Source organism: Gallinula chloropus (genome assembly GCF_964237585.1).
Source record: "Gallinula chloropus genome assembly, chromosome: 20".
Lineage (NCBI taxonomy): Eukaryota > Metazoa > Chordata > Aves > Gruiformes > Rallidae > Gallinula > Gallinula chloropus.
Genome location: NC_140105.1, coordinates 4518639 through 4543658, shown reverse-complemented (window position 1 = coordinate 4543658; position 25020 = coordinate 4518639). Strand labels below are relative to the sequence as shown.

The following is a 25020-nucleotide window of genomic DNA, read 5'->3' as shown; positions in this document are numbered from 1 at the left end:
TTGGGAAAGAGGAGGGTGGGGTGTCAAAAGTATGTGACACCCAGAGTGTTGTGAGTGGTGGGTGTCTGGAGCACAGACATGAGGCTGAGAGAGGCTGGGGTGGGCAGGCGCAGTGCTGCTTCAGCTCCTGCCTCTCCAGGATTGCCCCATCCATGGGCAACAAGAGCAGCACTTGCCTGTGACCCAAGTGATGTGTGAGAACATCCTCCTCCCACCCCGATACCCCTGTGCTCATCACCAGCATCATCTTCCCTGTGCCTAAAGCTGTGCAGTCCCCTTTCCCTTGAGGCATGTTTCTCCTTTATGTCTGCAGGTTGCCTACGGGACCACTGAAAACAGCCCTGTCACCTTCATGGGATTCCCCAATGACAGCATTGCCAGGAAAACTGAGACAGTGGGATACATCTTTCCCCATACAGAGGTGACTGTGACTCTCCACACCTTCTCCAGGTCCTCTGTGTGCAGTAGACCTTGGCCAGTCCTCCCTGTCCAGTGCTGGAGGTGGGGTGTGCTGTCACATTGGGCTCAGACATCCCCTCCTAAACCCTTCTCATGAATTGCAGGCAAAAATCGAGGATCCAGAAACAGGGAAGCCTGTGCCTCTGAACACACCTGGGGAGCTCCAGATCCGTGGCTACTGTGTCATGCTGGGCTACTGGGACGACCCCACCAAGACAAAGGAAGTGGTCACTGCTGAGAGCTGGTACAAGACAGGGTGAGTCTGGAAACAGCCCTGCTCCTCCAGGCTGATCTGTCCATGGACTTCAGAACAGCTTTTAGCACAGAGCCCTCGATGCCAAGTGCACCTGGAGATGGGGACAGTCACCTCACTACTGGTGTGATGGAGGGGCTGTGGGGCTACGCAGCGAGGACAGGAGTTGCTTCCATCTAGACCCTGACAGCAGTGTTTGGCTGTAGCAGGAGCTGCTTAATCTCTTCCATCTCAGCCATATTTCCTGCTGGATACCCTGAGGTGGCCTCCAGACCGGGCTGGGTGGGAGCATCAGCCCTTCTTCCACCCAGCTGGGACAGGGCTGGGAGTTGGTGTCGTTGCAGGGACCTCGCGATGCTGGATGAGCACGGCTACTGCAAAATTATAGGCCGCTGCAAGGACATGATCATTCGGGGAGGAGAGAACATCTACCCAGCAGAACTCGAGCAGTTTCTTCACACCCATCCCAAGATTGAGGAGGTCCAGGTGAGCGGGAGGGAGGTGGGTGGGTGAGCAGTGATGGGAAGCTGTGATGGGAAGCAGAGCTGTGGTGGGAAGCTGGTGGGACTGCTGCTTTGGGAGCTGGCTGCCTTCCCCTGTTTGCTGGCTGCCTTCCCCTTTTGTGGACCATTGGTTGGTGAGCAGAGGGGAAAGGCTCGTGGAAGGGACAGGCAGAGCTCCTGGCATGGGGCACACCTGGTAGGCAAGCCCCTCGTGCAGCACCTGCACATCTGGGGAGTGGTGACTGTTGTTCATTTGGGTTTTTAGGCTGCCTGTCCACTCTCCCAGCTGAAATTCTTCCTTGGAAAGCAGCCTGGAAGGATGGCTTTTGCTGATAATTAATTGCTAAACTATAAATCCAAAAAGTCTCCTCCAACCAGTCCCAGGTGGTGAGGAACGAGACGTAGTTTCATCCTCTCCCAAGACAGCAATGATTTGCAGTGCTGAGCAGCTGCTCCCAACCTGCTGGGATTGTTCTCCTCCAGGTTTTGTGCCAGACAAGTTTCCCCATAAATAACCCAGTTGTTTAGTCAGTGCTGTGCCTGTGCCAGGCCAGCATCTCTCCCTGGAACGGTCCCAGTGCAGATGGGTTGCAAACCAGCCCTGTTTATGTAGTTTCTAGGGCTTTATGTCACTGCTCTGGACTCAGAAGGATCGACGTGTCTCTGGGATGTTGAGATACCAGTTCAGGGCGGGGAATGACAGTGGGATGCTTGTGGAGTGCTGCGAGTGAACTTTAGAGAGGGATCAGGCTTGGGAAGCCCATCTCCTGGTGTCATAGTCTACTAAGATCTGCCATTACAAAGGTTTCAATTAATCCTTTAATTTGACTTCATCCCTCTCCCACTGTTTCATCTGGAGATCCCAAAGCACTTCACGGAATCACAAGGTTGGAAAAGACCTTTAAGATCGAGTCCAACTGTTCCTGTCCTAAGCTAAACCATACCCCTAAGTACCTCATCTACCCTTTTTTTAAACACATCCAGGGATGGTGACTCAACCACCTCCCTGGGCAGCCTGTTCCAGCCCTAACAACTCTTTCAGTGAATATTTTTTCCCTCCCATCTGCTCTGACCCTGCCCTGGGGCAACTTAAGCCCATTTCCCCTTGTCCCATCTCCTGTCCCCTGGCTGAAGAGACCATCACCCACCTCTCTGCACCCTCCTGTCAGGTAGTTGTATGCCTCCCAAGCAGTGAAACCTGCTGCCTCTTTTTTTGGGAAGCAGAGGCAGGCAGAGGGATAACAGGAGGGTCCTGGTGTCTGCTCTGCCACCTTTCCTCTGGGGAAAAGGCTGGGAAGCCCTTCTGGGAGGGCTCTGTGCCATGTGGAAAGCACGGTGAGATGTTTGAGCAGCTCAAGCTGCCTTTACACATCCCTGCACTGCGAGTCCAGCGCCCCGTGATGCAGGTCAGGGCTTACACCCTTCTTCCAGCATGTCCCCCCTGTGGGAGGAGGAGGAGGAGGAGGTGGATGTCCTGGGGAGGGTCACACCATCCTTCTGTCCCAACCAGGTGGTTGGTGTGAAGGACCCACGGCTGGGAGAAGAGATCTGTGCCTGCATCCGCGTGCGGGCTGGGCAGGACTGCACCGAGGAAGAGATTAAAGCTTTCTGCAAAGGCAAGGTGGGTGTCCCGCTCCTCCCAGCCCAGTAACTGACACATTGGTGCACCCAGGAGCTGCTGGGGATGTGCAGATGAATGTGCAAAAGGCTTTAGAGCAACTGGGGGCCCAGCCCTGGCTTGGGCAGCGCCGGCCAGGCAGGAGATGCTGTTCCTGCTGGTCGTGTAGCGGTTGGTTCTCTCTTCCCAGATCTCCCATTTCAAGATCCCACGGTACGTTGTGTTTGTGGGGCAGTACCCCCTCACCGTCTCTGGGAAGGTAAGAGAGGGGCAGGGCAGGATGGGGTGGGCAGCCCCAGTCCCCGCTCCTGTCTCCTAAGTCTCCCTCCCCTCCTCCTCCTCCTCCTCTCTGCACTTTATTCCAGATTCAAAAATACAAGTTGAGGGAGCAGATGGAGAAGCACCTTCAGCTCTGAGCTTGGGAAGGCAGAGCGAAAAGAGAGACTAAATCAGCCCTACTTCAGCCAGCTTTGCCTCTGCTTTTCACCTGTGCCTTGGGCCATGCAGCAGAGACCTTCTCTCCCTGGCATCAGGCTGGTGGCACTTCTCATTAATAAAACAGAGAGCCTTTTTTTTCCCAGTGGGGTTTGTTTCTTTGCCAACAGAAACACCGCAGTGTGAGGGAGGGATGCTTATTTCTGGAGTTCTCTCCTGCTCCTGAAAGACCTCAGGAAGGTTTTCAAGTCTTGTGTCTCCATGAGCCATTTGGCTACAGCCATTTCAGAGCACTTAAACAGACACTGGCAGCTATTTTACTGGTATTTTTCAGTCCTGACAGCCTGGCCTGGCTTCCTAAGGTAGGTGAATGCCTTCTCTGGGCGTTGCTGAGACTCCTAGCTCATAGAACAGAGCTGGTCACCTTGAAATGAAGAGCAGGGGCTTTAGAGAGTGCGACTTTGCACGGGACAGACCTCCTTAAAGCTGGCTGGAAAAGCTCAACCTGTAACCCCCCTCCTCCCCTGGGCCTTGTGGCCCCCCAAAGAAACTTCCCCGAGGTAGACTTGGCAAGGTTTATTTTGTTGTTTTGAACAAGACAGACAGGATTATGCAGAAATACCAAAGCTCCTGTCCCACTGGCAGTGTGAAGCAGAGAGCGGCCCTGGGACAGTGTTTTACGGGAGTTGTTTGGTGCCTCCCAACCATGACACACTCTGCTGAGAAGTGGAAGGACACGGTTCCTCTTCGTTCCCAGCAGAAGTGTCCCACCCCAGCTGGGAAGCAGGTAACGTTGCTGCCGACTCTCACCGACCTCCCAGGCATCTCCCTCCTGCTTCCCTCCCAGCGGGGCCTCTCCCCTCAGCGCTGGGAGAGGTGAAGTGTCAGCGAGGTCTCGATCCTGGATCTCCCAGCTGGACGGTGGGCTCTACCCATGGAAGCAGACCAAGTGGGCAACACACCCACAGTTTGTGTCTGCTTTCTGAAAGAAAAGCACAGGGGATGGTTTGGGGCAGAGCCTTTCCCTACAGTGTCCCTCCAGCAGCTTCCTGTGCTGTTCCCTGCTTGCAGGGCTGGCGTGTTTCACCGGCTTCACCTCTGCCCACCCCAGAGGAAGGGGGGTGTCTGGGAAGCAAAACTTGGGTCTCCTCCCTGCCCTGGTTTTAGGCAGCCAGCAACCTTGGGGATGCTGCAAACTTCTGGTGTCTAGGGCATCTCCCTTGGCTCCCCCCCACCCCAGCACTAACCCAGGTGCAGGACAAGCCTGCAGGGAGAGGAGCTTCTCCTCTAGGTCCTGTCTGATGCCTCCCCACTTTGGGCAGACCCAGAGGTGCTCCATGTACTCACCGTCACTGGGCCTTTGCTGGTAAAACATGGAGGTGAAGTCAAGCTGGGCTTGCAGGGGTAGACACACTGCGGAGAAACACAGCAAGCATGGTCACAGCCAGGACTGGGGGGGGTCCCTGTTGTCCCATCCCAGCCCCCCATCCAGCTCTGCTCCTGTCCCAGGAGTGGTGCTGCTCCATCCACGGGTCTGAGCCCCAGCAGAGCCTGGGTGCCCAAGATGCTTTCCCTGCCCTCCCCAGCCAGGACACCTCTGGAGGTGTCCCCGTGGCCATCCCGGGCACCTGGTGTAGTGCAGCCCTGGCTGAAATACTCACGTGAGGGGAAGGCTGGATGCTGGTGGCTGGCAGCATGGGCTCAGGGTGTGTGAGGCTGTCAGCAGACTCCAGGGGCTCCTGCCCTTACCCCATCTGGGTCCTGCTCTTTCTTATAGCACTCGCTGCCAGCTCGGAAAGTCCCGGCACCCAGGGGCTCTTCCCACCGTGCGAGGGTTACGTCAAGGATGGGTGACTTGGTACCACGCACTTCTGGCCTCGGAACAGGAATCTGTGGCCACTGCTTCTGTCATCACTCACTTCTCCAGGGCTATTAATAGTGACACTGGTGTCTGGGGCTGTCAGTGCTGGGTTTGCACAACCCTGTGTGGAGAAACGCCATGGCTCCCCTCTCAGCATTGCTGAGACCAGGAAACCCCCCTCCAGCCCTGGGAGCGGTGTGGGGGAAGGTCCCCAGGAAGTGCTGGAGCAGGTGGAGACATACAGGAGATTGTGACTCATGTGGGAACAAGCCCCTGCCAGCGCTTGCAGCCCATGGAGAGAGAGAGACACAGATGAGCGAGGGAGAGATTCCCACCGGACCAGGTTTGTGGGCAGGGGGGCGATGACTGGTGACCCTGTGGAGGGCTGGGACTGAGAGACATTGTGATTTATGACTGCACCCATAGCAGTGACCCACACCAGGGCGGCTGGGGAGCAGCTGAACTTCACATTGGAGAAGTTCGTGAAGGACTGTCTGCTGTGGGTGGGACCCCATGGTGCAGCAGGGGGAGGGTGTGAGGAATGAATGCTCCCCCTCTGGTCAAGAAGGAAAACAGCTCATGAGGAACTGACCCCATTCCCCCAGTCCCTGCCCCTTCCTGTGCCACAGTGGGGGGACTAAGGGAGTGAAATCATGACTAAAGGGAAGTCTGCTAAGAAGTGGCTGTGGGTGAGGGGGGGTGCTTTAAGATCTTGTACTTCTCATGATCTGACTCTGGTGTCACTGGGTGCACAGTGCAGTGTCATAAATTAGAGTTTTCTTTCCTTTATTCCATGGTGAGTCTGTTTTGCCCCTGACACTGATTGCAGAGTGATCTCTCCCTGTCCTTATCTCCACTCCTGAGCCTCCCAATATATATTTTCTCCCCTGTCCAGCTGGAAAGGGGAGTGATAGAGCAGCTCTGGTGGGCGTCTGGCCTCCAGCCAGGGTTGAACCACCACAGCACATACCATACTGCCCGTGCCATGCTCCTGGCCCCTGGCTTCCGGCACAACAAGGTCTCCCATTTTGCGAGGAAGGTGGGTGCCCCTCATGCTGTACCCTCCCCATGCCACCCCCCAGCAGGCTCAGCATCCCCCTCACCCTGTGCAGTGCTCTCCCCAGGGGTGCCCTTAGCTCCCACAACCTCTCGTACTGCTGGGCTGAGCAGTACGTCGGCGTAGGGCTGGGTAAGCTGGGATGACAGGAGGGTTGGCAGGGGGGGTGTGCGTGGCTGTGTGTGCCCCCTGAACTCCACTGCTGAGGGAGCTGGGGCTGTTTAGCCTGGAGGAGGCTGAGAGGAGACCTTATCACTACCTATAATTTATCTGACAGGAGGGTGCAGAGAGGTGGGCGATGGTCTCTGCAGCCAGGGGACAGGAGATGGGACAAGGGGAAATGGCACTAAGGGCAGGGTCAGAGCAGATGTTATGAAAAAATTCTTCCCTGAAAGAGTTGTCAAGGCCTGGAACAGGCTGCCCAGGGAGGGGCTGAGTCACCTTCCCTGGATGTGTTTAAAAAAGGGTAGATGAGGTGCTCAGGGGTATGGTTTAGCACAGGACAGGAACGGTTGGACTTGATGATCTTCAAGGTCTTTTCCAAGGCAATAATTGTGTGATTCTGTGACTCTGTTCCCCCCACAGCATTGCAGGGGCACAGGGGCAGTTCCACGGGGCAAGGGTGGCTGCGGCCGGGAGGCCTGTGGCCCGACTCTGGAGCCTGAGGCCTGGACGCGGGAGGTGCAGGGCCGAGGTGACGGCACCAGGAAGCGGATGGTGCTGAGCCCGCTGGAGCAGTAAGTAGGGGGCTCCCCCCATGCCCCTTCCTGCTTTGGCAGGGGGGTTGGACCCGATGATCTCTTGAGGTCCCTTCCAACCCCTAAGATTCTGTGATTCTGTGTGATTCTGTGATTCCCCTGCCCTCTGCTGCCCCACAGCTCCCCGTGTGCCCACAGGCTGGAGGAGGTTCAGTTATTGCATTTTCTTCTGTCCTGCTTTGTATGTTCAGTAGGAGTGGCCTGTGAGGGACAGTTGGAGGCTTTGTCTGAAACCCCTTTCCTTTCCTCACCGTCTGAACAGTGCTGTACACTCCACCTGGATTGTGATCCAGGAAGAGCTGGCTGCCTGTTTCCAGGGTCACAATTTGTGAACAGTACTTGGAACACACACCGGGGCTCCAGCAGGTCTAACAGCCTGGCTGAGAAGCCTGCACTAGAGCTTTCTGTCTCCACCTCCTGGTTCTTCCAGAGACAGGGACAGGAAATTCCTTTTCCTCCTCCTCACTTGTGAAATCTGACTCGATTTATTTCGGGGGGGAGACCAACAGCTGAACATCTCTCTTCCTCCATGTCTTCTGACCCGGTTGGTTTTTCTCACCTCACCATCACTGCAACAAACACACTCTTTTTTCACCTTAGAATCCTTCCAACACAACCCCCCCTTTCTGGGATTACAGGTACAACACAAACATTCCTTTTCCTTTCCTTCTTTGCCTCACTTCAAGCATATATTCTCTTCTGGCATTCCAAATCCACATTCCAAATCAACCACATCTCTGCCTAATATTCAAATCACCTTTGAATGCAAAGAACAAACCCATGTGTGCTATCTCATCCCCTGTTACAAAACTGCATCACCTGAAATATAGCATGATATTTCAAGGTCCCATTTTCAGTCCATGTTCACCACTGACCAAGTGATATCGGGGGCACCATTCATTACAATACCATTTTCATTTCATTTTTTAATTTCCCTAGTCAGGGGCAGAGCTCAAGCAAAGAACAACTCACACTGCTTCCTGAAAAGCCTTGTTTTCCTCCCCATTTCTGTCCCTGTGAAGTGGAAACTTCTACTTTATAGCTACCCCGCCTGCCCCTGGGGAGAGTCTTGACATCTCTGTGATCACAGGGGCCATTTTCACTTCTGGGTGCCAGCCCAAATGTCCTGTGAGAGACAAAGAGCAGGAGGATGAGGTCATCTTGTGGATTTCCTTGGAACAACAGAATTTTGAAAGCCCTAGAATTTGGTAGCAGTTACTCAAAGGTTTAGAATGGTTAAATTGAATGGTGGTAGAGCCGAGAAATGACAATGGGGCACTGGTAGGACTGTTCCCTGGGAAGGGAAAGCCCTGAGCTCCTGGGTCAGAGGGGCTGCTTGTGGGTTTCGTGCAATCCTACAGGTGGATTTGCCTTTGCTCAGGGACCTGGGTGTACTTGGTGGGTGGTGCAAAATGATGGGGAAATCCAGTGTATACCACAAGGGGATTTAATTTTAGGTGAGGATAGAATTTACTTGGTGTATAAAATCAGTCCGTGATAGATGTTCTACCTAATAGATAAATGATGTTATGAACCTTCCCCAGTACTCCAAAAATGTAAGATCTTGGCATGATGTAGATAGTGTGGAAAAGGGGGTGGATAATGTCCTGGTTCTGGCCAGGCCAGAGTTAACCTCCCCAGGCAGCCAGCACAGGTGAGCTGACTCAGCCTGGGCTGTTTCCACATCACCTGACATTACCTCTCCACAAAAGCAGCTGGTTGTGGAAAGGTGTGGGCTAGTTGCCTCCAGGACATTCCCTGGAAGAGGAAAGCCCTGAGATCCAAGGTCAGGTGCTGCTTCTGGGCTCCAAGGGGAGGATTCAGGTCATGTATTATCTTTCAGTCCTGGCTCTTTGTTTTGGGATTAAACTGCTGGATGTTTTGCATGTTTATAATTGAATGCATGTGGAGCAGAGAAAAACACTTTGGGAAATATTAGGAGTGTTAACTGGAAAAGGAACTGCTTGGAGCTTGGCATGTTTGGAATCGAATGCTGGTACAGCCAAGAAGGGGGGGAACCTCATTGCAGCATTCCAGTCCCTGAAGGGAGCAGAGAAACAGGAGGGGAATCAACTTTTTTAAAGGCTAGACAATGCCAAGACAAGGGAGATGGAGTGAAGCTAAAGAAAGGAAGGTTTAAATTAGATACTAGGAGGAAGTTTCTTTACAGAGAGTGGTGAGGGGCTGGAACAGGCTGCCCAGAGAGGGGGTGGGTGCCCCGTCCCTGGAGGTGTTCAGGGCCAGGTTGGATGGGGCCCTGGGCAACCTTGTGCAGCTGCAGGCCTGGAGGTTGGTGTCCCTGCCTGTGGCAGAGGGTTGGAGCTCTGTGATCCTTGGGGTCCCTTCCAACCCAGACCATTCTATGATTCTATGATCATTAAAATACATCAGGGATGGCAACAGCTAAGTACTCTCAAAACCAGCTCGACTGACTTCCCTTGGTGCTTTTTCCACATCAGACTTACTCAAAAGGAGAAAGACACCACAATGTTTCTCCTAAAATCACAGCCTGAAAGGGTAGGGATCAACACCTGTGGCTGCACTTACTCTCAGTCACTGATGGGGTATTTTCAGCTCCTTCCTGGCACACTGTGCAGGAGCAGTGGAAAGGGAAGAAATAAAGGGGAAAACAAATACTCCTGGTAGACTGTGTAACACACTAACTCTAATAATTTATTTTCAAACAAACAATCTAAAGAAAACAGGGAAGGAATCCAAACGAAACTGGGACTATCTCAGGTGCTGTGAGTGCAGCTGAGCCCAGCCTGAACATAACCCAGCAGCCGCACGGTGCTGGGACAGGTCTTGCGCATCGCCAGGCACTTCTCCTGGTCAATGAACAGCGAGTTGGATTTCACCACCAGCTCATGCTCCAGGACTGACTTGTTATGGACCAGCCTCTGCAGCACGTCCTCGCTGTCTCTCAGCCGCTGCTGAAGGGTCTGGATTGTTTCATCAAGTTCACAGACCTCATTGACAAGGCTGGAAAACAACAAAACACCCTGTTAACAGTCCCCTCAGAGGGGTGGTTTCTAGCATGCTGCTGCTGCTGGGCCCCTTGGGCACAGGATCTCCACCCTCACACCCCCCATTTGTGGCTGCTGCTGGGCACTCTGGGCACTTACCGGAGCTGGGCAGGGTCCCGGCACAGCTCCATCTTTGGCCTGCGGATGCGCTTGTCCAGCCGGGTCTGAGCCACTTTCAGGGGAAACCCTTTGCCCCGAATGGCTCTCTGAATGGCTTCGATGCTCCTCTCAAGGCTGAAGATTTCCTGCAGGGTCTGGCAGGAGAGAGACACGTGGGCATCAGTTAAAAACTAGATTCTCAAGTGACCACATCATTTCCCTTTCCCTCTGTCTGCAATACACCCCAAGCTGGATACGTGGGCTCAGACTCCTGTCGCTCTGCCACAGACAGAGGCACAGGTCCCTCAGCTGGGTCTCTTGAGGGAAAAGCCCCTCTCTGCCCCTGCTGTCACAGCAGAGGTTCCCGAGCAGTGTCCCAGCCAAAGGGAGAGCTTCAGGCTACCTTGCTCAGCTGGGCCTGAATCTTCCTCTTGGCATCAGCTGTCTCTGCGATGCGCTGGGTGAGGGCGAAGTTGACAGAGTTGAACTGCTGCCGCATCTGATTGTCGGTCCCCACCAGCAGGTTCTCGATGCCGTCCCGCAGCTGGGCAGAGGCTGCCCGTTCGCTCTGGGAGCGCAGGATGTTCTTGTTGGTGAAGTTGGCCCATGACTCTGGCACTGAGATCCTGGCAGACAGGGGGAGGAAAGGAGAGGTCCCGGCTAAGCCCGTGCTGCTGAGGGCATGGACCCTGCCAGGGAGCAGCAGGGACTGAAGGTGGGGTAAATCTGTGCTCTTTGACCCCCCTCTGAATTTGAGCATCAGTTCTTTGCAATTCCTTTGCCTGGCAGCTCCCTGCCAGGGACAGGCACCGCGCATGCTGGGGACGTGCAGCCCTGCGGCACTCACGTGGCATCCACGCGCTCAACCCCGCGGAAGTAGTTGATGCCCGTGGAGCTGTTCCTCAGCTGGTGGCACTGCTGGTCGATGCGGTGAGCTGCCTGCTTGTTGGCCAGGTCTCTCTCCACATCGTGCTGGGCCAGCCTGTTGGACCTTCAACACACAAACAGCCACCGTCACAGGGGATGAGGGTGCCACCGTCACCTCCCCCTGCTGCTTCCCTGCAGCACCCCTTGGGCAGCTCATAACAAGGGCAAGTGCCTGTGTGCCCAGAGCAGGGGACAAGGAGCTGCTCCTTACGCGAGCTGGGCTTCTGCCTGCTCCAGGTGCCGCCGCATCCTCTCCTGGCATGACCGGATCATGTCCAGCTCCTGGGCAGAGGCAAAACACCAGCCCATCAGCATTTTTGCTTTCAGCTCCCTTCAGCACACAGCCCTCACATTGCTGACGCCCCAGGTGATTCGTACTCAAACCCACTCATTTTCCAGCCCTCCTGCCAGCTGAAAAGGACAGCCAGAGTGTGTCCCCAATACTGAAAAGCCAAACAGCCATTGTGGACATAGCTGGTGGGGTCATTATCATTTCTTAGGGCCCGACTGCTAACACAAAATGTCCCAAGGGAGTGGTGGCTTCACACTCCCAGGGCTTAGGTACAAGTCCCTGGAAGGCCTGATCTGCATGGCCAGACTTACCACAAAGAGCTGTTTCTCGACATCATCACACACCAGGTCAATGCCCATCCGCTTCTCCCGATGAAGCAGACACTCCTGGGTGACCTGTTGGGGACACAACGTCACTGCTGTGGCTGCAGGGACAGGCTTCCAGATAGGGACGGTCCCCACCTCAAGTGAGCTAAGAAAGGTGGGCACAGAGATGACAGCAGGGGAAAACAGGGTGAGTTGCTGAGCTGCAATGTCAGCACTGCAGCACCAGGAGGGAGCACATGTGCCCCTGGTGCCAGCCCAGCTCAGGGTCAGGCTCGGCTCTGACCTCCCCAGGGCCTCACAGTAAGACCTGGGCTTTTGTCTTCAGACCCGGGGCTGTGGGTAGAGCGCTTCTGGAAACATTGGCTGCACCAAGGGCTGCTCTGATGTGCTCAGCGTGTGCTGACAGGGGATGCAGCAGGTATCAGGGCATTTCTTTGTTAACAACTTTTGTAACTAACATTTCTAAACATTACAGAGCTGCAAGAAGGCTTAAGGAGACATCTGAACAGCTGCAGATGTGTCAGCAGCAGGCTACAGCTCGCAGCCCCCTGCACAGACCCCTTACCTGGAGAAAGGCCTCCGTGGTGGCCAAGGCTCTCTCCAGCCGTTCCTTCATGCCTGTCAGAGCGTTGGTCTCCTCAATCATCTTATCCTGCTCGTGGCGCAGCTCTGACTTCCAGAACACGATGTCATTGACACGCTGCCCCAGGTTTTTGGTGGTCTCTACCTGGGTTTTCCGTGTCTGCTGGTATTTATCGTGAATCAGGCGGGAGGTGTCAGCTGTCAGACACTCTGCAGTGTTCCTGTAGGTCTCTGACCTTTTGTAGTTGGTCAGGTTGGACTTGTGCCAGTCACCAAGAGTGTATCTGGTGAAGACGGCTGTTTGGTGGGAGATAGCAGGGAGTGTCTCTCTGGGGGTGGGCCTCTGAGAGCCTTTGGGAGATGGACCCAGAGTGGGTTTGGCCACTCTGGGCATCCAGGGGGAGCTGAAGCTATTAGGCAAGGGGGAGGAAGGGAAGCGATTGGAAAGGCTTGAGGCCATGCTGATGGGAAGCAGAATCTTGGGGGGGGTTGATCTTGGGTGGGTGTACATATTCCTCAAGGGAGAGCTGTGCAGCTCTTCTGGGGTTTTGGGGTGCTCCTGGAGATGCTGCAGTCGCTGCTGCACTGCCGAGCTCCGTGGCAGCACTGCCAGGGGCCCGGTGCCGTCAGTGAGACAGGACCAGTGGGCCGTTGCCACGGGCACAGGGTGCTCAGCAACCCCATTGTTCCCTGGAACACTCCCTGCAGCTGCCAGGGCAACAGGATGCGGCCACTGCACAACCCAGGGCACTGGCAACCCAGTGAGACCCCTGGGCAAGAAAATACCCTCCTGGGGCATCCTAGTTCCTCTCCTGCACCACTTCTTGCCCTCGCTGGGCAAGCAGGTACAGCTGTTGGGCAGCTCTTAGGCATATGGTTTAGTCTTTGGTTGTCTTGTACGGAGCAGGGAGCTGGACTCATGAACCCTTCTGACTGGAGAGGGTCTCTGATAGGAACCCAGTGCCCTCAGTGGGCATCCCACTGCAGATTCCATGTAACCTAATGCCTTTTCTGGGCCACTTCATCCTGTCCCTGGACAATCCCCAGTGCCCTTAATGGGCAACCCAGTACAGCATGCCAGTGCAACCCCTGGGCAAACCAGGATGCTCACTGGGCTGGACTCTGTGCCGCCCCTCCAATGGCAGCAGCATTGGGGCCTTGCTGGAGCTGGAAGAATTCCCCTTCCATCATGCTGTGTGGGTCAGATGCTGCACTTGCCCATCACCATGTCACACAGAAGCACTCTGAGGTCAGTGACTGACTTCACTGTGCCTCTTTCCATTCATTCCTTTGAAATAAACCATCCATTCCATGGACATGGGGACCAGATGTTCCCACTACGCAGTGGCAGCAGCACTGGTGGCAATCTGCTGCTGTCCAGGAGCAAGCCAGGGACTGGGGAGAGCTCAGGAGATCTCATGCACCCCAGACAGCCTCAGGGAGTGACCAGCACTCCAGCTCTGCACACTAACAACCCCAGGCTGCTTACAAAGAAAGTGTTTGCACAGGCAGGACTGTTTGAGAGCCCTGGCTGGAAGGAAGTGTGCCAGAGCTCATTCAGCAGCAGCATTTAACTTGCCCCATGATTCTAACAGGGCTTCTCCAGGACACGGGATAGAAACAGAGCTCAGCTCTGGGTCACAGAGGGATGTCTGCTCTAGTCAAACAAAGCATTCTTTTAATTTCAAGAGTGTATAAACAGCTATGTACAAAAGGAAGGTATCAGTCCCAACAGTTAACCAAGGGAACAGCTCCCAGGTCTTGCTGGGGGTATATCCCAGGCAAAGTCCAGAAGTGAAATCATCTGAATCACCAACTGCTGGAGGAGTCAGGGGGTCCTGGGTAACCAGGCTGGAGCTGTGCAGGGCTCTTCTGAAGGCCAGCCAGCCACTTGCTTGTCATGCAGCCAGCAGCTCTAAACCTGCAGGACACTCACCTTGGATATTCGTTTCATTAAAGATTAGGCAAGTTCACTCTAATCAATCAAACTAAAGGAAGGACTGGAACACAAACTGCCAGTGGGAACTGGAATGGAGATGGCTGAGAGCAGCAACCTGCAGCCTGGCACCATTTCTTTGCTCCTCTGAATTCAGCCCTCACGCTGGCAGCTCCCAAAACTCAGGCTCAGAGCAACATCCCTGCTGCCGCCACGGGGAATCCGCTCTGGCTCGAGGCTTCTGCCACTCTCAGGACGCTGCCTGGGTCTCTTCAGCCACCGTCTGCAGGAGGCAAAGGAGCAAAGGTGGTACAGGAGAACTGCCAGTGTTTGGGAAGGACAGTACTTTCTGAGAGGGACTGAGCCTGGGCCAGGTCTCTGGGTAACAGCCACGGTGGCCAAAGCTGCCAGAAGCAAACCCAGCTGCAGAGGAGCACAACCCTGGCATGGGCTGGCAGTGAGGGGGGAGCAATCCCACTAACAGAGCAGTTCCAGCAACGAGCTGTGAACCTCTGGCAGCCAGACCACCCATCCCCAGAGCTGCCTCCCAGTACAGGACACTGGGGAACTTCAGTGACAGCAGCAGTGGAAGGATGCCCAGAAGTGGGGCAGGGCAGGGCTGTGCTCACTGCTGCAGGAGGGAGGAAAACCCAGCGCTGGGGTGGGGAAGGATCATCTCTTGCAGAGTTGGGTGGGAGTGAGCAGCCCTTTTGCCATCTTTTTGTCCAGTGAGGAAGCTGATGGACAGAAACAAACATCACTGGTGGATTTCCAGCCCCCTGGGGATCTTACCTGCCGCAAGAGCTGCTTCCCCAGGTAGCTGGTCGCCAGGCTGGTCAAGTTCTTTCTGCTGCCAACTTTACACCTGATGTAACCATAAAGATTGGCTCCCTGGAGCACCACACCCATCACAACCACTGCCTGTGGCACAGGAAAACACAGTCGTTAATGTACAGCCCTGTGCCTGTAAGGCACCAGATCTGCTGCTGCCTGGAGCAGCCCACTCACCAGCCACTTCACTTTGAAAGAGAAGAGAGCACTGAAAGCAAATATCACCCAGATCATGGGGCAGGTGATGAGACCCAGCCAGAAGATTCGGGACTCTGCTTCTGATGAGGTTCTGCTCCCTTGTGCTGATGCCTACACACAGAAAGGACACAGAGATTAACAGGCTGCTCCATTGGACAGATCACACTGCCTGTCAGGAATCTACAAGCCTCTGGGTTTTTACAACCAAGTTCACACCAGAAAACCTGTAGAGGCTGCTGACATGAAACAAGAACCTTTACTGCATTTTATGGAGAACTTTCACACTGCTGGCTCTAAGCCAGATCAACACATCATGGGAATCTGGAAATAATTCAGCAATCAAAAAGCTCACTCAGTGCCTGTAGGAAACAAGCACAGACACAGATCTCTGCCTGGATATCAGTGTCAACTTTGCACAATTCACCATCGGGAGCAGAACCACTAATTAATAGAAAATGATATTCTGCTTCATAAAAAATAAACAGTTAAAAAAGTGGGGAAAAAATGCTAAGAGAAGGAATTTACCTTCCTGGCTTCAAACACCCAGTGACTTCTGCCATCATCATCCACCTGGTTCCACCAGCGAAGGCCAACCATCAGCCGTCCTGTCACATTCTGCAACAGAAGAAACCAGCTTCACATTTCCTGCTCCAAGAAACCACTGGCCAAAGCTCAGCTGGTTGGGGTGCTGCTCTCAGTGCTGCTCAGTTTGCCTGCCAGCTGGGGAAACAAGAGTAGAAAGCTCTTGTATCTGCAACAGTCTGATTTTTGCTGTATCCAGTACAGTACCAGGGCACTGGGAGGCACATTGCTGGTGATCTGAAAGGGAGCTGATAACAAAGCCTGTGCTACCTTAAAAGGGAAACCCAACACAGCTTCTCCATTTGACCCTCAAAAAGAAATCAGATTTAGTATTCTGTAACATGCTGCAAAACATCAGAGCACTTGAGGATATTCTGGGTATAATTTTGTGGGAAGCTACTGCTTTTGTGTAGGAGCATCACTCCCTTCAATTATTCTTACCCAGGAAGATGGAGATAACCAAAAGCTGAAGAGGAACTTACCTTTACAGCCCAAAAGTCGCAGGACAAGAGGAGGATAATTGTCACCATGCAGGCAATGAAGCTGCTAGTTAAGAGCTCACAGAGCACATAGACAGCTATGGCACTGACTCGGAAGAATAAGTGGAAGAAGGATGCCACTGGATGCCTGGAATGAAGCAAAGGACAGTCCCAGATGGGGCAGAGAGAACAGTCTAGCCCAGAGGCAGCACCAGGCACGGTGAGAGCCTCACACCACACGGAGTCACTGGCTCCCTGAGAGCAGCAGGACCAGCACACCCAGCAGCTGTCCCAGAGCTCAGAGTCCCAGCTGAGGTTCTGCCATGGGCCGTCACCCTGGGCTCCCTCTAAGCAGAGAGGACACTCACACTGCAAGCTCTGCTGGCAGCTGTCTGTCCTTCCTCCCCCCACTGTCACCCAGGACTCACCTGGAAACTCTCTACAGCCACTGACCTGATCTTTGCCTTTTTTGCTCTCCTGGACAGATCATCATCTGCATCAAAGAGAGACACATCCTCGATGTCCTCACTGCTGCCCTGGAGCGAGGGACAGGCGCAGAGTTACAGGGACAGGCGAGGCTGCTCGGGCGATCCCGGCCGCTCCAGCAGCACCTCCCGCCCAGAGCTCACCGGGGAGGGGCTGGGGGCACCCGCAGCCCGAGGGGAAGCGGCGGGGAGCAGAGCCCACTGCAGCCGCTCGGGGGGCGGGGTGGTGCTCAGAACGGCGCCAGATCCCGGGGGAGCCCCGGGCCCCTCCCGCCCTCACGGGGCCCCCCCAGGCTCCTCACCGCCCCCCCGGGCCCCCTCACGGACCCCCCGGGCTCCTCCCGCTCCCGCTCCAGGCTCCGGCCCGGCCCCTCCCGCGTTTCGTGGCCCCGCTGGGGGCGGGTCTGGCGCTCACCCCGCCACGGGCAAGACCCTCGCCCCCGTCTCAGCGCGGCCGACCCCGACCCCGACCCCGACCCCGACCCCGACCCCGGCCCCGGCCCCGGCCCCGACCCCGGCCCCGGCCCCGGCCCCGGCCCCGGCCCCGGCCCCGGCCCCGGCCCCGCCACCGCCACCGCCCGGCCCGGCCCGGCCGGAGCCGCCTCACCTGCCGGAACATGTTCGGAGCCGCCTCGCTTCCGCCTGCCGCGTTACGTCACCGCCGCACGCCAATCCCGGGGCGGGGCGGGGCGGGCGGCGAGCGTGACGTCCCCGCGGGGCGGCGCGAGGCGCGGCGGCCGCCGCGTGGCCGATGCGGCGGGGCCGGGGCGCTGGGGCCGCCCCCTCGGCCCGGCGGAGCTGGGCGGGGCGGAGGGGCCCTGCTGACGCCTCCCCTGCACCCCGACGGGCCCGGCAGTCCGCGGCCTCTCAGCGGGTCGCGGCTCCGCCCTGGCCTTGAACACCCCCAGGGACGGGACATCCACCCCCTCTCTGGGCAGCCTGTTCCAGCCCCTCACCACTCTCTCTAAAGAGAGATAATACGTAATCTAATATGAAATCTAAACCTTCCCTACTTCAGCTTCGCTCCATCCCCCTTGTCCTGCCATTATCTACACTTTTAACAAGCTGATTCCCCTCCTGTTCCTCTGCTCCCTTCAGGGACTGGGAGGCTGCAATGAGGTTCCCCCCACAGCCTTCTCTTCTCCAGGCTGACCCAGCCCAGCTCCCTCAGCCTCTCTTCACAGGGGAGCTGCTCCAGCCCTCTGATCATCTTTGTGGCTCCTCTGAACTCCTTCCACCACTCCCACATCTTGTATTGTGGCCCCAGCTCTGGACACAGGACTCCAGCTGGGGCCTCCCGAGGGCAGAGCAGAGAGGGACAATCCCCTCCCTGTCCCTGCTGGCCTAAAAGGGGAGAAAATAAATACTGGGAGGCTTAGGACTTGAGATAAGGACAGAGGGATCACTCTCCAGTCACTGCAATGTGCAAAACAGACTCAGCACAGAATAAAAGACAGAAAAGTGTTTTATTATTACTACAACCCACTGAACTTCGGGCCTGGCCTTGGTGTCTGCGCAGCTGGTTACATCTTCTCGGTCCCTTCTCTGGTGGCACAATGCCTCTGCCTGCAGGTTGTTTTGTGTCTGAGCTCAAATGGTCGCTGCTCGGGGACAAACTGTGTGTTGTGGTTTTGTGTGGCAAGGTTCTGGCAGAGGAGGGAGGGCTGCAGGGGTGGCTTCTGCAAGCAGCAGCCAGAAGCTCGCCCTAGGCCCGACAGAGTCAACACCGGCTGGCTGAAGGCCGGGCCTGACGCTGATCAAGGCCTCAGCACACGAATCATATCCCGAGCCTCTGTAAATCAGATTTAAGAGGGAAAACAGTGCAAGCAGCTGCTTTTTGCCAACAGGGAGTGGGAAAATGTGAGAAACTGTGAGACACCAAGGCCAGTGAAGAATAGGGGGAGGACGTACTCCAGGCACTGGAGAGAGAGAGATCAATCCCCTTGCAGCATGTGGAGCAGACGTGTTTGAAGTGAAATCAAAGCATATTAAACTTTGTATACATGAAACAGTTTTAATTATGGTTTATGTCAGAGCTTTGGCAAAAGAGGCACGGCTTTCCTAAGCAGGGCAACTCTGTGGATGTGTGTGTACATGGAAAGCAGGTGTGGCGGGTCAGGGTGCCTTTTCTACATGTAAAGCCTAGAAGAACTGGGAAAGGGCCCTCCCCCAGGAACCATTCCTGACTGGGGCACAATGGCATGGTGCTGCGCAAGGCTTTGCCATGATAAAGCTCTTGGGGATGCTGGGAACCTCCTCACCTGGGGTGCTGGCACCAACACCCTGGTGGAGCCTCCTGCCCCAGCGAGGTCTCTGCTTGGCCACAGGGTAGCCCACGGCCAACAGTGCTGGCAAACTGGTTGCCCAGTGAGGATCCTGGTTTGCCCAGGGTTGCACTGGCATGCTGTACTGGGTTGCCCATTAAGGGCACTGGGGATTGTCCAGGGACAGGATGAAGTGGCCCAGAAAAGGCATTAGGTTACAGGGAATCTGCAGTGGGATGCCCACTGAGGGCACTGGGTTCCTATCAGAGAGCCTCTCCAGTCTGAAGGGTTCATGAGTCCAGCTCCCTGCTCCTTACAAGACAAGCAAAGACTAAACCATATGCCTAAGAGCTGCCCAACAGCTGTACCTGCTTGCCCAGCGAGGGCAAGAAGTGGTGCAGGAGAGGAACTAGGATGCCCCGGGAGGGTATTTTCTTGCCCAGGGGTCTCACTGGGTTGCCAGTGCCCTGGGTTGTGCAGTGGCCGCATCCTGTTGCCCTGGCAGCTGCAGGGAGTGTTCCAGGGAACAATGGGGTTGCTGAGCACCCTGTGCCCGTGGCAACGGCCCACTGGTCCTGTCTCACTGACGGCACCCGGCCCCTGGCAGTGCTGCCACGGAGCTCGGCAGTGCAGCAGCGACTGCAGCATCTCCAGGAGCACCCCAAAACCCCAGAAGAGCTGCACAGCTCTCCCTTGAGGAATATGTACACCCACCCAAGATCAACCCCCCCCAAGATTCTGCCTCCCATCAGCATGGCCTCAAGCCTTTCCAATCGCTTCCCTTCCTCCCCCTTGCCTAATAGCTTCAGCTCCCCCTGGATGCCCAGAGTGGCCAAACCCACTCTGGGTCCATCTCCCAAAGGCTCTCAGAGGCCCACCCCCAGAGAGACACTTCCTGCTATCTCCCACCAAACAGCCGTCTTCAGCAGATACACTCTTGGTGACTGGCACAAGTCCAACCTGACCAACTACAAAAGGTCAGAGACCTACAGGAACACTGCAGAGTGTCTGACAGCTGACACCTCCCGCCTGATTCACGATAAATACCAGCAGACACGGAAAACCCAGGTAGAGACCACCAAAAACCTGGGGCAGCGTGTCAATGACATCGTGTTCTGGAAGTCAGAGCTGCGCCACGAGCAGGATAAGATGATTGAGGAGACCAACGCTCTGACAGGCATGAAGGAACGGCTGGAGAGAGCCTTGGCCACCACGGAGGCCTTTCTCCAGGTAAGGGGTCTGTGCAGGGGGCTGCGAGCTGTAGCCTGCTGCTGACACATCTGCAGCAGTTCAGATGTCTCCTTAAGCCTTCTTGCAGCTCTGTAACGTTTAGAAATGTTAGTTACAAAAGTTGTTAACAAAGAAATGCCCTGATACCTGCTGCATCCCCTGTCAGCACACGCTGAGCACATCAGAGCAGCCCTTGGTGCAGCCAATGTTTCCAGGAGCGCTCTACCCACAGCCCCAGGTCTGAAGACAAAAGCCCAGGTCTTACTGTGAGGCCCTGGGGAGGTCAGAGCCGAGCCTGACCCTGAGCTGGGCTGGCACCAGGGGCACATGTGCTCCCTCCTGGTGCTGCAGTGCTGACATTGCAGCTCAGCAACTCGCCCTGTTTTCCCCTGCTGTCATCTCTGTGCCCACCTTTCTTAGCTCACTTGAGGTGGGGACCATCCCTATCTGGAAGCCTGTCCCTGCAGCCTCAGCAGTGACGTTGTGTCCCCAACAGGTCACCCAGGAGTGTCTGCTTCATCGGGAGAAGCGGATGGGCATCGACCTGGTGTGTGATGATGTCGAGAAACAGCTCTTTGTGGTAAGTCTGGCCATGCAGATCAGGCCTTCCAGGGACTTGTACCTAAGCGGCCCTAAGAGGCTTTTGCAGCCCCGTTCCCTCTCTGGCTCCTGGTGAGGCGGGATGGTCACATCCAGAGAGGAGTTGTCAATGGCTTGATGTCCAGATGGAGATCTGTGACAAGTGGTGTCCCCCAGGGGTCTGTACTGGGACCGGCATTAATTAGTATCTTCATCAATGCCATTGAATTGTAGCCCTGGGAGTGTGAAGCCACCACTCCCTTGGGACATTTTGTGTTAGCAGTCGGGCCCTAAGAAATCATAATGACCCCACCAGCTACGTCCACAATGGCTGTTTGGCTTTTCAGTATTGGGGACACACTCTGGCTGTCCTTTTCAGCTGGCAGGAGGGCTGGAAAATGAGTGGGTTTGAGTACGAATCACCTGGGGCGTCAGCAATGTGAGGGCTGTGTGCTGAAGGGAGCTGAAAGCAAAAATGCTGATGGGCTGGTGTTTTGCCTCTGCCCAGGAGCTGGACATGATCCGGTCATGCCAGGAGAGGATGCGGCGGCACCTGGAGCAGGCAGAAGCCCAGCTCGCGTAAGGAGCAGCTCCTTGTCCCCTGCTCTGGGCACACAGGCACTTGCCCTTGTTATGAGCTGCCCAAGGGGTGCTGCAGGGAAGCAGCAGGGGGAGGTGACGGTTGCACCCTCATCCCCTGTGACGGTGGCTGTTTGTGTGTTGAAGGTCCAACAGGCTGGCCCAGCACGATGTGGAGAGAGACCTGGCCAACAAGCAGGCAGCTCACCGCATCGACCAGCAGTGCCACCAGCTGAGGAACAGCTCCACGGGCATCAACTACTTCCGCGGGGTCGAGCGCGTGGATGCCACGTGAGTGCCGCGGGGCTGCACGTCCCCAGCATGCGCGGTGCCTGTCCCTGGCAGGGAGCTGCCAGGCAAAGGAATTGCAAAGAACTGATGCTCAAATTCAGAGGGGGGTCAAAGAGCACAGATTTACCCCACCTTCAGTCCCTGCTGCTCCCTGGCAGGGTCCATGCCCTCAGCAGCACGGGCTTAGCAGGGACCTCTCCTTTCCTCCCCCTGTCTGCCAGGATCTCAGTGCCAGAGTCATGGGCCAACTTCACCAACAAGAACATCCTGCGCTCCCAGAGCGAACGGGCAGCCTCTGCCCAGCTGCGGGACGGCATCGAGAACCTGCTGGTGGGGACCGACAATCAGATGCGGCAGCAGTTCAACTCTGTCAACTTCGCCCTCACCCAGCGCATCGCAGAGACAGCTGATGCCAAGAGGAAGATTCAGGCCCAGCTGAGCAAGGTAGCCTGAAGCTCTCCCTTTGGCTGGGACACTGCTCGGGAACCTCTGCTGTGACAGCAGGGGCAGAGAGGGGCTTTTCCCTCAAGAGACCCAGCTGAGGGACCTGTGCCTCTGTCTGTGGCAGAGCGACAGGAGTCTGAGCCCACGTATCCAGCTTGGGGTGTATTGCAGACAGAGGAAAAGGGAAATGATGTGGTCACTTGAGAATCTAGTTTTTAACTGATGCCCACGTGTCTCTCTCCTGCCAGACCCTGCAGGAAATCTTCAGCCTTGAGAGGAGCATCGAAGCCATTCAGAGAGCCATTCGGGGCAAAGGGTTTCCCCTGAAAGTGGCTCAGACCCGGCTGGACAAGCGCATCCGCAGGCCAAAGATGGAGCTGTGCCGGGACCCTGCCCAGCTCCGGTAAGTGCCCAGAGTGCCCAGCAGCAGCCACAAATGGGGGGTGTGAGGGTGGAGATCCTGTGCCCAAGGGGCCCAGCAGCAGCAGCATGCTAGAAACCACCCCTCTGAGGGGACTGTTAACAGGGTGTTTTGTTGTTTTCCAGCCTTGTCAATGAGGTCTGTGAACTTGATGAAACAATCCAGACCCTTCAGCAGCGGCTGAGAGACAGCGAGGACGTGCTGCAGAGGCTGGTCCATAACAAGTCAGTCCTGGAGCATGAGCTGGTGGTGAAATCCAACTCGCTGTTCATTGACCAGGAGAAGTGCCTGGCGATGCGCAAGACCTGTCCCAGCACCGTGCGGCTGCTGGGTTATGTTCAGGCTGGGCTCAGCTGCACTCACAGCACCTGAGATAGTCCCAGTTTGGTTTGGATCCCTTCCCTGTTTTCTTGAGGTTGTTTGTTTGAAAATAAATTATTAGAGTTAGTGTGTTACACAGTCTACCAGGAGTATTTGTTTTCCCCTTTATTTCTTCCCTTTCCACTGCTCCTTCACAGTGTGCCGGGAAGGAGCTGAAAATACCCCATCAGTGACTGAGAGTAAGTGCAGCCACAGGTGTTGATCCCTACCCTTTCAGGCTGTGATTTTAGGAGAAACATTGTGGTGTCTTTCTCCTTTTGAGTAAGTCTGATGTGGAAAAAGCACCAAGGGAAGTCAAGCTGGTTTTGTGAGTACTTAGCTGTTGCCATCCCTGATGTATTTTAATGATCATAGAATCATAGAATGGTCTGGGTTGGAAGGGACCCCAAGGATCACAGAGCTCCAACCCCCTGCCACAGGCAGGCCCAGCAACCTCCAGGCCTGGAGCTACACAAGGTTGCCCAGGGCCTCATCCAACCTGGCCTTGAACACCTCCAGGGCCGGGGCACCCACCCCCTCTTTGGGCAGCCTGTTCCAGCCCCTCACCACTCTCTCTGTAAAAAAACTTCCTCCCAGTATCTAATTTAAACCTTCCTTTCTTTACTCCCCCCTCACTGCCAGCCCGTGCCAGGGTTGTGCTCCTCTGCAGCTGGGTTTGCTTCTGGCAGCTTTGGCCACCGTGCCTGTTACCCAGAGACCAGGCCCAGGCTCAGTCCCTCTCAGAAAGTACTGTCCTTCCCCAAACACTGGCAGTTCTCCTGTACCACCTTTGCTCCTTTGCCTTCTGCAGACTGTGGCTGAAGAGACCCAGGCAGCGTCCTGAGAGTGGCAGAAGCCTCGAGCCAGAGCGGATTCCCCGTGGCGGCAGCAGGGATGTTGCTCTGAGCCTGAGTTTTGGGAGCTGCCAGCGTGAGGGCTGAATTCAGAGGAGCAAAGAAATGGTGCCAGGCTGCAGGTTGCTGCTCTCAGCCATCTCCACTCCAGTTCCCACTGGCAGTTTGTGTTCCAGTCCTTCCTTTAGTTTGATTGATTAGAGTGAACTTGCCTAATCTTTAATGAAACGAATATCCAAGGTGAGTGTCCTGCAGGTTTAGAGCTGCTGGCTGCATGACAAGCAAGTGGCTGGCTGGCCTTCAGAAGAGCCCTGCACAGCTCCAGCCTGGTTATCCAGGACCCCCTGCCTCCTCCAGCAGTTGGTGACTCAGATGATTTCACTTCTGGACTTTGCTGTGGCTGTTTTTTCCTTGCAAGTGTTGCTGCTGCTGGTAAGGAGTTCAGATGGTGCTGCCTGGGATCCACACCTCTCTCTCTCTGTGGTCTGACCGGTGCTGGGGCGTTGCAGGGAAGGACTCCTAAAGCAAACGCTGCTCTTGGCCATTGCTCCCCACTCAGGGCTGGGAAAAGCCTTTTGCAGGCTGGCAGAGCCCTGGCTGGCTGTGTGCTCTGCAGGGGCAGAAAGGGGAGCCCGAGAGCTGTGGCAGGGGCTGGGGCCTTCTCAGCACGTGCTTCTGGGCAGGGCAGGTTGTGCTTGTGTAGTGGTCATACACCTGGGATGAGGTGTCTGGATGAAGAATGGGGTCTCTCTCTCTCTTTGAATACTGGGTATTGTAAATGGTGGGATTTGGTAAGAGGATTCTTGTCCTGTGCCTGGGATATACCCCCAGCAAGACCTGGGAGCTGTTCCCTTGGTTAACTGTTGGGACTGATACCTTCCTTTTGTACATAGCTGTTTATACACTCTTGAAATTAAAAGAATGCTTTGTTTGACTAGAGCAGACATCCCTCTGTGACCCACAGCTGAGCTCTGTTTCTATCCCGTGTCCTGGAGAAGCCCTGTTAGAATCATGGGGCAAGTTAAATGCTGCTGCTGAATGAGCTCTGGCACCCTTCCTTCCAGCCAGGGCTCTCAGACAGGCCTGCCTGTGCAAACACTTTCTTTGTAAGCAGCCTGGGGTTGTTAGTGTGCAGAGCTGGAGTGCTGGTCACTCCCTGAGGCTGTCTGGGGTGCATGAGATCTCCTGAGCTCTCCCCAGCCCCTGGCTTGCTCCTGGACAGCAGCAGCTTGCCACCAGTGCTGCTGCCACTGCACAGTGGGAACATCTGGTCCCCATGTCCATGGAATGG

The 25020-nt window shown here is 55.6% G+C and overlaps 4 protein-coding genes and 1 long non-coding RNA gene across 5 annotated transcripts in view; 2 read left to right on the top strand and 3 right to left on the bottom strand.

The window, feature by feature from the left end:
• The window catches only part of ACSF2 (acyl-CoA synthetase family member 2), a gene marked incomplete at its 5' end in the record, with an annotated part of 37231 nt that extends 33818 nt beyond the window's left edge, over positions 1 to 3413 (top strand). The window contains 6 exons of the mRNA XM_084273580.1: positions 314 to 421; positions 564 to 715; positions 1057 to 1198; positions 2726 to 2836; positions 3024 to 3092; positions 3199 to 3413. Coding sequence (XP_084129706.1) covers positions 314 to 421; positions 564 to 715; positions 1057 to 1198; positions 2726 to 2836; positions 3024 to 3092; positions 3199 to 3249 — 633 coding nt within the window. The 3' untranslated portion in view covers positions 3250 to 3413. The remainder of the gene's footprint in view (positions 1 to 313; positions 422 to 563; positions 716 to 1056; positions 1199 to 2725; positions 2837 to 3023; positions 3093 to 3198) is intronic.
• A 447-nt stretch (positions 3414 to 3860) lies between these two features.
• On the bottom strand, positions 3861 to 5008 carry LOC311199486. The gene is made up of 3 exons (XR_014617766.1): positions 4930 to 5008; positions 4616 to 4681; positions 3861 to 4250 (listed from the first exon to the last, which is right to left on the bottom strand). It is a non-coding gene; the product is annotated as an uncharacterized lncRNA (long non-coding RNA).
• Positions 5009 to 9679: 4671 nt separating this feature from the next.
• On the bottom strand, positions 9680 to 12995 carry LOC311199602 (tektin-3-like; the record flags this gene model as incomplete). Its single annotated transcript, XM_084273723.1, has 7 exons — positions 9680 to 9926; positions 10070 to 10224; positions 10473 to 10695; positions 10917 to 11060; positions 11208 to 11278; positions 11600 to 11683; positions 12180 to 12995. 7 exons carry the CDS (start codon positions 12993 to 12995, stop codon positions 9680 to 9682), a joined length of 1740 nt encoding a protein of 579 aa, XP_084129849.1.
• An 857-nt stretch (positions 12996 to 13852) lies between these two features.
• Positions 13853 to 17338, bottom strand: LOC311199482 (Golgi apparatus membrane protein TVP23 homolog B-like). The gene is made up of 7 exons (XM_084273584.1): positions 17315 to 17338; positions 16676 to 16758; positions 16226 to 16370; positions 15687 to 15776; positions 15141 to 15272; positions 14925 to 15053; positions 13853 to 14415 (listed from the first exon to the last, which is right to left on the bottom strand). Exons 1-7 carry the CDS (start codon positions 17324 to 17326, stop codon positions 14383 to 14385), a joined length of 624 nt encoding a protein of 207 aa, XP_084129710.1. The 5' UTR covers positions 17327 to 17338; the 3' UTR covers positions 13853 to 14382.
• Positions 17325 to 22887, top strand: LOC311199601 (tektin-3-like; the record flags this gene model as incomplete). Its single annotated transcript, XM_084273722.1, has 8 exons — positions 17325 to 17562; positions 19477 to 20201; positions 20698 to 20781; positions 21289 to 21359; positions 21507 to 21650; positions 21872 to 22094; positions 22343 to 22497; positions 22641 to 22887. 8 exons carry the CDS (start codon positions 17325 to 17327, stop codon positions 22885 to 22887), a joined length of 1887 nt encoding a protein of 628 aa, XP_084129848.1.
• Positions 22888 to 25020: the final 2133 nt, after the last annotated feature.

Bases quoted from the DNA above. Each gene is read 5' to 3' on its own strand.
- LOC311199482 (XM_084273584.1), bottom strand. The intron at 15,777-16,225 runs GTAAGTTCCTCT...CTTCTGTTGCAG, and splicing joins GCGACTTTTGGGCTGTAAAG to AATGTGACAGGACGGCTGAT. The intron at 15,273-15,686 runs GTAAATTCCTTC...TTCTGTGTGTAG, and splicing joins GGGTGTTTGAAGCCAGGAAG to GCATCAGCACAAGGGAGCAG.